The 13,237-nt window shown below is 41.1% G+C and overlaps 1 protein-coding gene across 11 annotated transcripts in view; it reads right to left on the bottom strand.

Annotated features, from left to right (window-relative positions):
• Eml5 (EMAP like 5) overlaps nucleotides 1-6,675 on the bottom strand; it is a 128,921-nt gene extending 122,246 nt beyond the window's left edge. For all 11 annotated transcript variants that reach the window (XR_005286162.1, XM_038336077.1, XM_038336081.2 and 8 more), the window contains exon 1: nucleotides 6,105-6,675. Coding sequence is in view for 10 of the 11 variants with exons in the window: in XM_038336077.1 (XP_038192005.1) it covers nucleotides 6,105-6,301 (197 nt within the window). In the remaining variant the exon portion in view is untranslated. The remainder of the gene's footprint in view (nucleotides 1-6,104) is intronic.
• Between the last annotated feature and the right edge of the window lie 6,562 nt (nucleotides 6,676-13,237).

Below are 13,237 nucleotides of genomic sequence, written 5' to 3'. Positions count from 1 at the left end.
ATGGAAAGCTAAGTATGGTAGCAGTGTAAGATATAAGAATCTGCATTTCTCCTAATGTTTCTATTGCTAATCTGAATTACTACTCACGCTGTGAGTCTAAGAATGAGAGCTTCCAGTCACATGCTATTGTTTGGTTGTTTGTTTTAAATAACAAATAGGAGCTGCTGGAATATCCTAAAGGGTACAGATTTATGTATTAATAACAGCCAATTTTGACTTATTTCTGAATCTCCTTTCCCCTGATCCTTTGGATATAATAGTCTCCTGGACAGGCTTTATAACTGTAATGTAATAACCATAAGACAGCTAACATCTTCACTAATGGGAAACAGGCTTGATCATATCTGATGTCCCCATACTCCTCATTTTCCCTTCTGTTCCTCTGGTTACATTTTTGTTATTTCATTTTTCATCTCCCCTGCATTTGAATATTGGAGCACAACAGAAATCCATTTCCAGATCTGTTCTATGTCTATACTTGCTGGTCACTTCATGGAGACTCATGGCTTCATTACTTACATGCTGATAATTCCAGTTTATATTAGCCATACTAGGCTGCTTCCTTGAGTTACAGGCATAACTGTTCAGCTATCTAGTTTATGACCCCACTTACTTGTCTATGAACTATCTTAAAGTGAACTCTTCTAACACAGGGCTTTTGATTTTTCCCTTTCTCCACAAACAGAAAATACTTTTTACAATCTTTCCCATTTAATTAATTGCTAACTCCAATTCTCCAACATGTTCTGATAAAAATTTCTGTGATTATTATTGATCTCTTCTAATTTACAGCTGATTCATTAATCAACCATACTGCTCCTATCTTTAAAATACACCCATAATTTTACCTTTCTCACTGCTTTCACTGTTACTCTTCCCAGTATCTCCTGGTGGGTCCAAGTTACCAATACTTCTGGAAAGAACTACAACAGGCCCCTCAGGGGTTCCCCTGCTTCCCTCCTGCTCCTCTTCTCCAGTATATAGAAGCCAGTGTGACTTTGCCATTCTCTAAGCCAGTAACTTCATTAAATTGTTGTCTTAGTCAGTGTTCTATTGCTTCAAGAGACACCATGACCACAGCAACTCTGGTAAAAGAAACCATTTAAGTGGGGCTTGCTTATAGTTTCAGCAGTTTGGTCTATTACCATTATGGCAGGGAGCATGGTGACACACAGGCAGGCATGGTGCTGGAGAAGTAGCTGGGAGTTCTACATCTAGATGCAAAGGCAGCAGGAGGAGAAAGACACTGGGCCTAAAAGCCCACCCTCAGTGACACACTTCCTCCAACAAGGTCACACCTCCTAATCCTACTCAAGTAATGCTACTCTCTAATGACTAAGTATTCTAATCAAAAAGCCTATGAGAATCATTCTTATTCAAACCACCACAATTGTTACAAAAAAGTTTCTAGTCGCTGGGCGGTGGTGGCACACGCCTTTAATCCCAGCACTCGGGAGGCAGAGGCAGGCGGATCTCTGTGAGTTCGAGACCAGCCTGGTCTACAAGAGCTAGTTCCAGGACAGGCTCCAAAGCCACAGAGAAACCCTGTTTCGAAAAAAACAAAAAAAAAGTTTCTAGTCTCAGAGAGAAAACCAAAACTCTCTCAGCAAGTTTCTATACAATCTACTCCATATCATCTTTACCTCACTAAACCCAAGTTCATGCTGCTCCAGCCACACCAATTCTCTTACTGTTCCTCAAATCCATTAGGACTTCTATTTCAGAGCTTCCATAGAGAAGAGTCCCTTTGCCTAGTCTACCCTTTACTCGGATTTCTACACAGTATAGTTCCTCACCTCCAAGTTTCTGAAGCATCACCTGAACAGTGAGGCCTCCCTTCCACAGTGCCTAAAATGTTCTTCATAGTCCAGATTCTTTCTCCTTACTTTTACACACACACACACACACACACACACACCAATAAAAAATACTATTTTTCCATAAAGAGGACAAAATCATTTTGACAACAGTTGGAACTTAAGATCACTGCTAAGTAAAATAAAATAAATTACAAAATCTTCCACATATATGGAATTGTTTTTTAAACTGATCTCATACAACTTGAGAGTAGAAGGGTGGTGATAAGAGACCAGGGAAAACAAGACAGACGGTATGGATGGGGAAAAGATTATCACTGAGACCTAAGTTATAGTTAGGAGTAAGAAGTCTGGTACTTCACAGTAAGATGGCTCTAATAAAAATGTACTCTGTATTTCATAAAACTAGAAGGACTTTTAATGTTTTCACCAAAAATAAATGATAACCATTTAAGGACACAAATGTATTATACAGATTTAAAGGTTATAATTAATACACACACATATCAACAGTTGTACAACTTTTGGAATTTTTTTAGAAAGTATCTTAGTAAGATGGGCATGACCAAATGTGTCAAATGGTGACAAAAAGTCAAAAAGATGTAAACCGATAACCAGCCACTGCATTTGGCAATGTGTTGAGTCACTGGTGACCCCGAGAGAAATGGCTATTACAAAATAGAACCAAAGGTAAATGGGAGGGAGAAGAAGGCAGTAAAACAACTTCTAACTCTTCTGTTCTAACACAAGAGTATGTCAGATGATAGCACTATTTCTCAGAAGAATTAAGATGAGTCTTTAAGGAAAGAAATAGCCTTTTTCAGGAACAGATGAAATTCATTTTTAAACATTTCAAGTTCTAGATCTATAAACTGTGATAACTGAGTAAAAGAGAGCTTAATGTAAAAACACTCCAAGTTAACTATATCCTATCCATGGTCCTTCCTGGTATACATAACTTGAAAACATTTGATAATATTCACTACTTTACCGAATAAATATTGATGGGCAGTAACAAGGAAAACATAATTTAAAAGGTATAAAATCCTTTGGAAAAAATTCAGTTAGAAAAAGTTTCAAAACTTTTTTTTTTAAAAAAAAAGTTTTAGAACAGGTCATTTATAAGCATCTTTTGATAAAACTAGAACTAGCAAAAATATTATCTTAGAATAAAAACCATTGCTAATACCAAACTGAAACAACAGAACTCGAAACACATGCACATGTGCACACACACCACACACACAAAGAAAAGGCCCTGCATTATTTTGACAATGAAGTTCACTTCCAAACATAAACAAGTTACTGGAATAAATACTAGTAAAGGATAAATGACCAGAGCAGTTTAGTACACAAAGATATAGAGCAAAAGAAGGAAGACAACTAACTATAAGCAATGTAATAAAATGATGCGATGTCATATAGAATCACCTTGAGTCATCCTAGATGACAGTAAGATTATAGAAGGACCAAGTAACAGACTATACAAATTTTACAACTAGTATAGCACTTATATTTTTAAAACCACATGACAATTACCTGTTCATTTTAAAACAGTCTTCATCTGGAGTTATATTTCACCAAAAAAATCACAAGCAAATTTTAAGTAAATGTGGGAATTATAAACAGAAGTTTCTGTCCTGCCTGGTCCTATAGCCATTCAGTCCCAAAGAAACACACAGAGGCTTATATTAATTATAAACCGTTTGGCCTATTAGCTCAGGCTTATTATTAACTAGCTCTTACAACTTAAGTTAACCCATAATTCTTGTCTATGTTTAGTCATGTGGCTTGGTACCTTTTCTCAGTAAGGCATTCTCATCTTGCTTCCTCTGTGTCTGGCTGGTGACTCACTCAGCCTTTTCTCTTCCCGAATTCTTAGTCTGGTCACTTTGTCTATACCTCCTGTCTCACTACTGGCTAGTCAGTGTTTTATTAAACTAATACAAGTGACAAATCTTTACAGTGTACAAGAGCCTTATCCCACAGCTGGGAATAAAACTGATGAAAACATTTTCATTATTAAGGCTAATATCATAACATTGTTTTCTACTATCCATCACATTTATGAATGCTGTATCTTCTGCCATGAAATAACTGAACAATTATTGGAATAGTTTCTATGCTTACAGGTCATGGACTAAACTGAAAAAAAAATGGGTTTTAATGTTTGACTGTTTTATTTCACAAGAATAATCTGTCATTACTATCTGAAATACAATTTCTAAAGCACTTTGATTTCTCAATTATATTCTTAGTATTGTATTAAATCTATGCCACAATTTTTACTATGCTGTATGGTTCAGATTTTACTACCCACTACAACTTTTCAGGAAATCCTTTTAAATTGTCATAAATTATATAAGAATGTTTCATTTACACAAATCACAGACATGTAGAGTATGTTTGCTGTTTGGAAGTATTTTGAGACAGATGTATAGGTTGCACAACTCTTGCAGAAGGCAAAAGTACGACCTTCTTTATAGTTTACTGAAATGAATTATAAAAATTGCAGTCAGTGTAGCTCGGTGATATGGCACTTGATTATGTGTAAGGCCCTGGGCTCAATCTGCAATATGAAAAATAAATAAATAAAAAATTCAAGCAATGTGGAATATAACTTCTAATTAGTGTTAGAAGAATGGAGACATAACTTCATCTCCCTCAAATAAATCAAATAAATCAAGTTTAGGAGACCCTCCATATAACAGGGCTCTCACAAGGAGTAGAAACAATGGAACTGCACTCTCTATAAAGAGCTCAACGTCCTTCACACCTGCGCCACTCTCCGAATTTAACCTCAGACTATCTGGAGGGGGCTGCAACTCAAAGCTACTTGATGTTAGTAAAGTTAGAGACCAAGTCCTTGGAGAAGGACAGACATGACAGGATTGGGGAAAGAAAAGAGACTGGGAAAAAAAAATCTGCTCTTCAGGTGAATAAGAAGATCAGTAATCACTACAACTTCTGTTCAAGTTAGTGATTTTGGTTTTAGGTCTAAAGCCCTCATCAGCACCACCACAGGAAAATCCTAATTTGAGAATAAAATTGCTTCTCAGATTCCTTTCTAAAAAGTGGAATCTAGTAAACCTTCACTGCAGTGTCTATAAAAACCAACTGAGTAATATAAGACAAGCCCCCACCATGCCTTCCCTACTCTACAATTTCAGATTCTGTTTACTTTCCCTTGGCTCCATCCTATCTGACCTTCTGTTTCCATTAGGCCCTCTTCCCTCTTATATATGTATAGAGAGCCAAAATAACACAACTTCATGGAATTTCGGCACCAGCGCGTCTTGCTTACTAGGCATCAAACCACGATACTTATTTGAATCTTGTGAAACATCCATGAAGGAATAAAATTAAACCTGATCACAGAACCTGTGTTAAAAACTCAGAAACAGCAACACAAACACACTCTCAAATTTTTCTGTTATATAGTCACTTCGATAGAAGGCAGAAATGGGCTTGGGGCAATTATCAATTCTAACGCTCCTAACTTAGAAGTTCGGCGGAGATGCTGAAAATTAGCCTTTGAATGCACTGCTTCCCAGAGAAATGTAAACATCACGACCAACTTTAAGATGCAGATCAACAAAGAGCAAAATACACACACCCTGTGACTTAAATTATAAACAGGAAAGCAAATTTAAGATGACTCTGTTGAAGATAAACAACGGGACTGGAAATCAGTGAGGTTATTTCTCACCTAAGACTTATACCCTCAAACTCCCTTCCAGTGTGAATTTTAACCTCCCGTGAACTGTCTTGCGAGAAATACTTAAGTTTCTCTGCCAATAACTGCTGGTAGTGAAACCTGTACTAACAAGTATGGCCAAGAGTCGAGCACCCTCCTGGGCACCGTGTGATGCGCTCCCCAAGTCCAGCCTCCGCTCTGCGGAGCTTGGGTCGGTTAAGTATTTTCTACCGCTGGCTCTCTAAGATCTCCTTTAACGGGAAACCAATCACGGGTCTAAAAAAGAAAAAGTGTTAGCCAAACAACCTTTGGACAAGTTTCTTGACGTTGATGGAATGGGAAAGGTCACAAAGCCATGGAGGTGACTGCCCTGCGGATCGTCCTCACGATCCGGTCGGGAGGAGGCTTCCCGAAAAACAAGGAGCCGGGAAAGCCGAGTGCTCAGTAGATGGGCTTGGGATCAGATAGACGCGTCTTGCTTCCCTGGGTGATGCTCCTTTGCAGGAGTGGTCACGACTTCCCCGAAGGACAGGCCGGTGCAAACTCCGGGAGCGCTTGGCAGGGTTGACAGCGCTCCCGGGAGCCCATACCTGATGATGTCGTCGCTGTGGCCGCGGTAGAACTTCTGCCGATGCTCCCGGGGGCTGTACACCACGCCGACCCCCGCCACGAAGTACACGATCTCCTTGGCTGCGGTGTAGTAGAGGTTGTTGCGGCACTGGTGGCCCCGGTAGCCGTACACCCACTCGAGCCGCAGGTGGCAGCTCGGGGCGCTCCGGGCCGCCATGTCGGGGCGCCCACCCGTCGCTGCGGTTCGGGCCCGCGGTCGCCGCCGGCTCTGGGCGACCAAAGCTCTCCCGCTGGCGGCCCGGACGCTCCTCTAAGCCGAGCCCGGCAGGTGCATCTCGCTCGTGTGGCCGCCGCCGCCTCAGCCCACGGGCGGGAGGAAAAGCCTAGCCTCACCGAACATGCCGAGGGCCGCTAGCCCCGCCGGCCGTCAGGGAGCCTCGCGCGTCTCGGAGCTCGCCGTGCGTCTCCTCAGCCCTGCGTCTAGGCTGAGAGACGACCCAAGTCGGGGAGGCCCGCCTCCAGCCCGCCGCTTCTCAGCCGGCCCAGCGCGCCCGGCTCCCCGCCAGGGTCACCTGCGGCGCTCGGGTCCAGCAGCCGCCTCGCCTCCCACGGCCCGGCGGTGCCGCGCCGCGCGCTCCCGATCCCAGCTGGGGGGCGGGCGGGAGGAGACGCGCGGCCCCGCCCTCCCGGGCTCTTGCCCCGTCCTTCCCCGAGCCCTAGCCCCGCCCCTCCCGGAGTTAGAGTAGAATGGGGGGGGGGGGGGGCTCCAGGCTCAGCCGCAGCCCTCCCTACTAAGATCTAAGTACGCGTTCCCACCCTCGCGGGACCTGAATTCCTTACCAAACCTCTCAGAGCTGGATTGCCGTTGCTCGGCTTTCTTGCCCTGGAATCTGAGCGACCTCAGCTACTTCATATGCTTGTGAATTAACATCCCTTAACCACCTCCTCCATACCTTATGTGTGTATTTCTGCTTATTATAGTGCTCTTTGGTTCATAAATTTGTCAAGAATAAAATCCGACCTCGCAAATGTACTTTTGACACATTAGATACAATGTCCTAATAAATAGTGCTGGCTCCTGCCTGGATTTGATGATACTGTTGCTGAACAGGCCTCAAACTCATGATCCTCCTGTTTCTGCCTCTTGAATGCTGGGATTACAAATGTTTGTCACTGCCACCACCCCCATCCCCACTCCCACCGCCAGACGTTCTTTCAATTGCTGGTTTGGATAGCAGCAATTATATCATAATTAAAATGACTTCTTGAAGGGCATGTTTTAGCGTAATTGTGAGATCAATTTACTTAAATTTTAGAACACACTTCAAATAATTGTAGCTAGGTAGACCACTCCCGAAAGAGACACTGACTATGTAAATTCAAACACTACATTTGGAAAAAATTAAATATTTGTTGCTTTACATATGTAAAATATTAATTACTAGCTACATATTATTTTATGAAGCAGGATGTAGAATAAGAATTTCTTTCTGTACCGATTTTTTTCAGCACAGTGTTTTACAGATCCCATGATACATATTTAAGAACTTCAGATTAATAATAGATTTAAATAATTTATTTTCCCATTATCATATTTTCCATTGCAATTTTTAATGACCCAAGGGTAGAGTATGAAGCAAAAACATTCTTAATTAAGCCATCCTCAAATGACAACTCCAGACTAAAAGAGATGGCTGAGGCACAGAGGTGGCTAGAAAATGAACCACTCATGAATGCCCAAGGAAGGAGACCAAATCTGACCAGTTCTTATGTGCTCTGTTACTAGCGTCAGAGCAGAAAGGGCAGTCAAACCTCTGCTGCTAGATGACGTGTTTGCTGTCACTCTCTGAAAGTCACGCAAATATAATGTGGCAACCAGACCCCAGACATGTCTTGGATCAACAAACGGACACCTAGTGGACATTTGAAGTAAAAGAACCATAATCCCTTGGTAATCCGTTTCTTGAAATGCAAAGTCCTAGTATGAAGCTGCATGTTCCAGATACTTGAAGTGTGTTCTAAAATTAAATTAGAGTTTCCTGGTGCTGTTCGCATGTCAGCACCCTGCCATGCATCCTTCAACCTAGAAAAGAAACAGAAGGTCGGCACCAGGGCAATGGTTCAGAGGAAAACGTGTTTGTTGAGCAAGTGTGAGGCTTGGATCTGCAGGTCCCTAAGTGCTGAATGCTAGAGAGGCAGAGATAGGTGTATCCTGGCCTTCACTGACCATCCGGCCTAGCTAAAAAGACCGAGGCCCAGGTTCAGTGAAAGAGTTTGTCTCGAAAAAAGAAGATGGGGCCAGCAAAATGGCTCAGCAGATAAAGGAGCTTGTCACCACACCTGGCAACCTGAGTCCCATTCCTGAGAACCATGTGGTATAATGAAGAACCAACCCTTCACCCTCACAGGTTGTCCTCTGACTCCCACTTGTACATATGCCCCCCATAATAAAAAATATATAGTTTTAAAAAATTGAATAAGATGCACAGAGGAAGATATCCAACATGGACTGCTGGCCTCTACTCACACATGCAAAGGCAAGTATACATGCATGTGTACACACACACACACACACACAGCAAAGCATGTAAAACATAACTAAATTCATGATATTCTAGCTACTGACTTCAGGCAGTTATAAATTTTAATATTTTAATTTCTACACCCATGCCTTTGATCACTCTTATTTGGACATAGACTTTATTTCTATGTCAACCATTAAATATAAAACAAAATATTATGTACTCACAGTAGCACTCCTCTTGGTTTTATCAGAAAGCAATCATTTTCTGATACCCATACCATATGACTGTGTTAGTCAGAGGTTATTTGGTTGCAAACTGCCTTAAGAGTAAAGAGAATTGCAATGTCTCAAAGACTGAAAAATGCAAGAACTGGCATCAATGTACTTGAGCCCTAGGATGCCAGTCAGAACCAGTCATTAGAACTAGCCCAGATTGGTTTGGTGTTGCTTCAGTTGCCAGACAAGCAAAATAATTGTCAACAACTCCATTTATAGACCAATCCCCCTTAGCTCGAAATCCCTAAGAAATAGCTTTAATTTTTGGCCATCTCCTGGAAATTAGTAGACATCAACTTCGTTGTCTCTAATTAGCTGACTTGGGTTATGGATGCGACAGAGGAGTGCCAGGTGTGTCAAAGCCGCAGTGCAAGAGGATGGGGAAAACCAGCCCTTCCAGGGGTATTAGCAGATTAAGGGATGGATGCCTTTAGTGATCCTCAGGGTAGACCGGGATGCTCAGTCATCCCCATCTCCGTTTACCAAACCAGAGACACCTGCAATTTAATTAAAAAGCAGGTGTAAAAAAATGCAGCTCTGAGACGAGGCTCCCTCTAACCCAGACTGGCACCCAAAATTCTTCCTGTGAAGGAGCACCAGATGTCAGACTGGCAAAAACAACAGATGTCCCATGCCTAAGAACAATGGTTCCGCGAGTCTATTAGATTCCACCCGAAGCTCTTAAAAATTGACATATAATCCAAATAAAATATGTCCCATACCAAATTATCTTTTCCTGCACATCTGCACTCTTTAATCATTGTCTCTTTCTGTATTGAAAAAAAGATCAGTATTATCTTAGGCAGATAGTCAGGGTGAGTTGTCTCTGACCCTCACTGTTTCTCACTGCCCATATCTGGCTCTCTGTTTCAGAAATATCACTGACTCCCATCCTGTCTCTACATCCACACTCTCCCAGCCTCCCTACCCCCCGCCCCGTCACCACAGTTTGATTCGGATTTTAATGATCTCTTCCGTAGAGTCGGCTACTTGAATTATCTGTAGAAAGAAAGTCTTGTATCTAATCGTGCCACTTCCCATCTCTCGAGAAGCACTTCAGCACTGCCTGTCTTAAGATTTAAGATGGCCTTGTTCTTCAGATTCATCCCAACAGAATAGCAAAAAAATTAAAAAGTAGAGATTTGTGTGTTAAAATATTTATTACAAGCCGGGCGGTGGTGGCGCACGCCTTTAATCCCAGCACTCGGGAGGCAGAGGCAGGCGGATCTCTGAGTTCGAGGCCAGCCTGGTCTACAAGAGCTAGCTCCAGGACAGGCTCTAGAAACTACAGGGAAACCCTGTCTCGAAAAACCAAATAAAATAAAATAAAATAAAATAAAATAAAATAAAATATTTATTACAGTGCTTGCCTAGTTTTTACTAAGTTCAGTATTATATTTTTTAACAAGGGCTAAAAATATTTACTATAACACAAGTTGGGAGAATGACAATATAGAATCTAAACTGTCTAGACAGAAGGATAATTTTTAAGCAAACTCATCCAGCTAATATGGAAAAATATAAAAATCATTGAAAACTGTTTTTTTTTCCTGATACATTCTGGCAGCGATGAAAAATTTCTATAATAGAATGCATAAAATTTTTAGGCAGAATACAAAATAAATGTATATATATAGAATGAGCCCAGTTATATAATATAATGACAACTGGAACAAAAGATACCAATGTGCTGAGATTTGTGATACGGGTAATTTTAAAACTATTCTGGGTATATTTTGTGAGAGCTTTAAAATATATGTTAAAAGAGAAACTTATTTTTTTATGAGAAGAGAATTGTGTTTGTTTGGGAAAATACCTGAATGGTGCTTGGCCCAGAAAAAGAGATGCTAGAGGAGCCGAATGTGGGCAGGAAAATTCTGCATGAGGGATGAGGATGAAACGGTACCTCCAGGAAGATGAGGGTGGAATGAAGTCAGAGAGATGACAAAGTCACTACTCACTCATGAACTGCTGGGTAGATTTCTATTTTTTTTTTTTAATGGAAGAAATGGAGTTTCTCCTCCTCTGAGTTGTTGTGTGGGAAGCAATGTCACATGAAAAAGTCCTTAACTTGTCAGAAAGGGATCAAAGGAAACCAAGAACTCTAATAAGAAAATAAGCTTGGAGCTCAAGCCGTACTAAACTCTCTAACTCATAGGGAACTGCCCACCAACATTTTCTTATTCCTCTTAAACCCTCTCCCAAAGTCCCCATGCTCCCAATTTACTCAGAAGATCTTGCCTTTTTCTACTTCCCATGTAGATTAGATCTATGTATGTCTCTCTAAGGGTCCTCATTGTTGTCTAGGTTCTCTGGGATTGTGGTTTGTGGGCTGGTTTTCTTTGCTTTATGTTTAAAAATCACTTAAGAGTGAGTATATGTGTTAGGCCGGGCGGTGGTGGCGCACGCCTTTAATCCCAGCACTCGGGAGGCAGAGGCAAGTGGATCTCTGTGAGTTCGAGGCCAGCCTGGTCTACAAGAGCTAGTTCCAGGACAGGCTCTAAAAAGCTACAGAGAAACCCTGTCTCGAAAAACCAAAAAAAAAAAAAAAAAAAAAAAAAGAGTGAGTACATGTGATAATTGTCTTTCTGTATCTGGGTTACCTCTCTCAAAATTATGTTTTCTAGCTCCATCCATTTGCCTGCAAAATTCAAGATGTCAATTTTTTTTCTGCTGTGTAGTACTCCATTATATAAATGTACCATTCCTTATCCATCCTTCAGACCAGCAGTTTTTAACCTATGGGTCATGATCCCTTTGACAATTCTCTATCTCCAAAGATATTACATTATAAATAATATATTGACATATATTATATATAACACATATAAATAAAAATATAAATATAAAAATAAATATATAAAAATTATTTATTCATTTATGGCCGTTTACGTTGCATGTATATCTGTATCCCACATGTATGCATTTCCAGTGGAAGCCAGAAGAGGTATCAGATCCCTTGGAACAGTGTGGTTGTTAGTGCCATATGGGTACTGGGAATCAGATCCTGGTCCACTGAAAGAACAGCCAGTTCTCGTCAGTCATCTCTCCAACCTCAGCCAGTTGAGCACTTTAGTTACAGTTTGTGTACGTGTGTATGTATGTGGTTTGTGTTTGCGTTCATGTCCATGCAAGGATATATGCACATGCACCTGTGTAAGCCAGAAGGCAACTTTGGGTATCATTTCTCAGGACAATTCATCTACCTTTCCTGAGACGTGTTCACTCTCTGGTCTGAAGTTCACCCCTGAGTAGGTTAGGTGACTGTCCAGCAAGTCCCAAGAATTTGCATATCTCTACCTCCCCAACTCTGGGATTACAAGCACACAGCCATCACATTCAGCTTTTGCTGTTTTTTATTGTTGGTTTTGTTTTGTTTTAACATGGATCCTGGGAATTGACTTCTGAACACAGGTCCTCATCCTTGCAAGACAAACATTTTACTGTTTGAACTAACTGCTCAGCTATTCAATCACAATATTGTATATATCATTAGGAAACTATAACAAAGTAATATAAAACAATAGGTATTTTTGAGTTGTTTATTAAATAAAAGATTGGTGTTTTGTCGCCCCAAACTCCCAACCTGTTTTAGCAGACTTTTCTCCAGCTACTCTCTTCTTCTTCTGAGCTGATTCTATGTCCAGCCATCCTACATTAATGATCATTCCGAAAATTAACCAGGCTTCTCCAGAACATCAAACATACTTGTGGTACAGTCGTATGCTGGGCTCTAACCTCAAATATCTACTACCAACCTAGAATCCTATTGAATCTGAAGCCCAGTCCAGATTTGGACTGTATGCTGTCTTGTTAGGGGTTGAACTGTGTTTCCCAGTCCCCAGTGATCACGAGTTGAAACCCAAATCCCTAGTTCTCTAGAATTTGACCTTACTTGAAAATTTCATTGTAGATATAAAACACCCCAGAGTAGGTTGAGTCTGATGTAACCAGCATCCCTACACAAAGGGGAGACTTGAACCAAGAACCCCGCAGAGGGAAAATACCATGTAAAGATGAAGGCACCAAGGGATTTCCACACCCATCAGAAGCTAGCAGAAAGGCATGGAAGGAATCAAATCGTTTCTTTCATCCATTCCTCAGAAGGAACCGATCATGCTGAGAGCTTGATCTCTGGTCTGTCTTCCAGAACGACATCTACACGTTTCTGGTGTTTAGGCCACCCAATTGGTTGTGTAGTTGGCTTGGCAATGAAGACACTTCTCCAAGGTTTCCTGTGACAGTCCCATCCACAGTCTCCAGAACTGGCTTCCCTTCATTTCTCTAATCCATTTTCTAAACTTGTGCAACCTTATAGTAGCCCTGATAAAAATAAACAGAAATAAACAGTTT

The sequence above is a fragment of the Arvicola amphibius genome, chromosome 7, assembly GCF_903992535.2.
Source record: "Arvicola amphibius chromosome 7, mArvAmp1.2, whole genome shotgun sequence".
Taxonomy (NCBI): domain Eukaryota; kingdom Metazoa; phylum Chordata; class Mammalia; order Rodentia; family Cricetidae; genus Arvicola; species Arvicola amphibius.
Note: the sequence above shows the minus strand (reverse complement) of the source record. Positions and strands in the feature narration are given on the sequence as shown.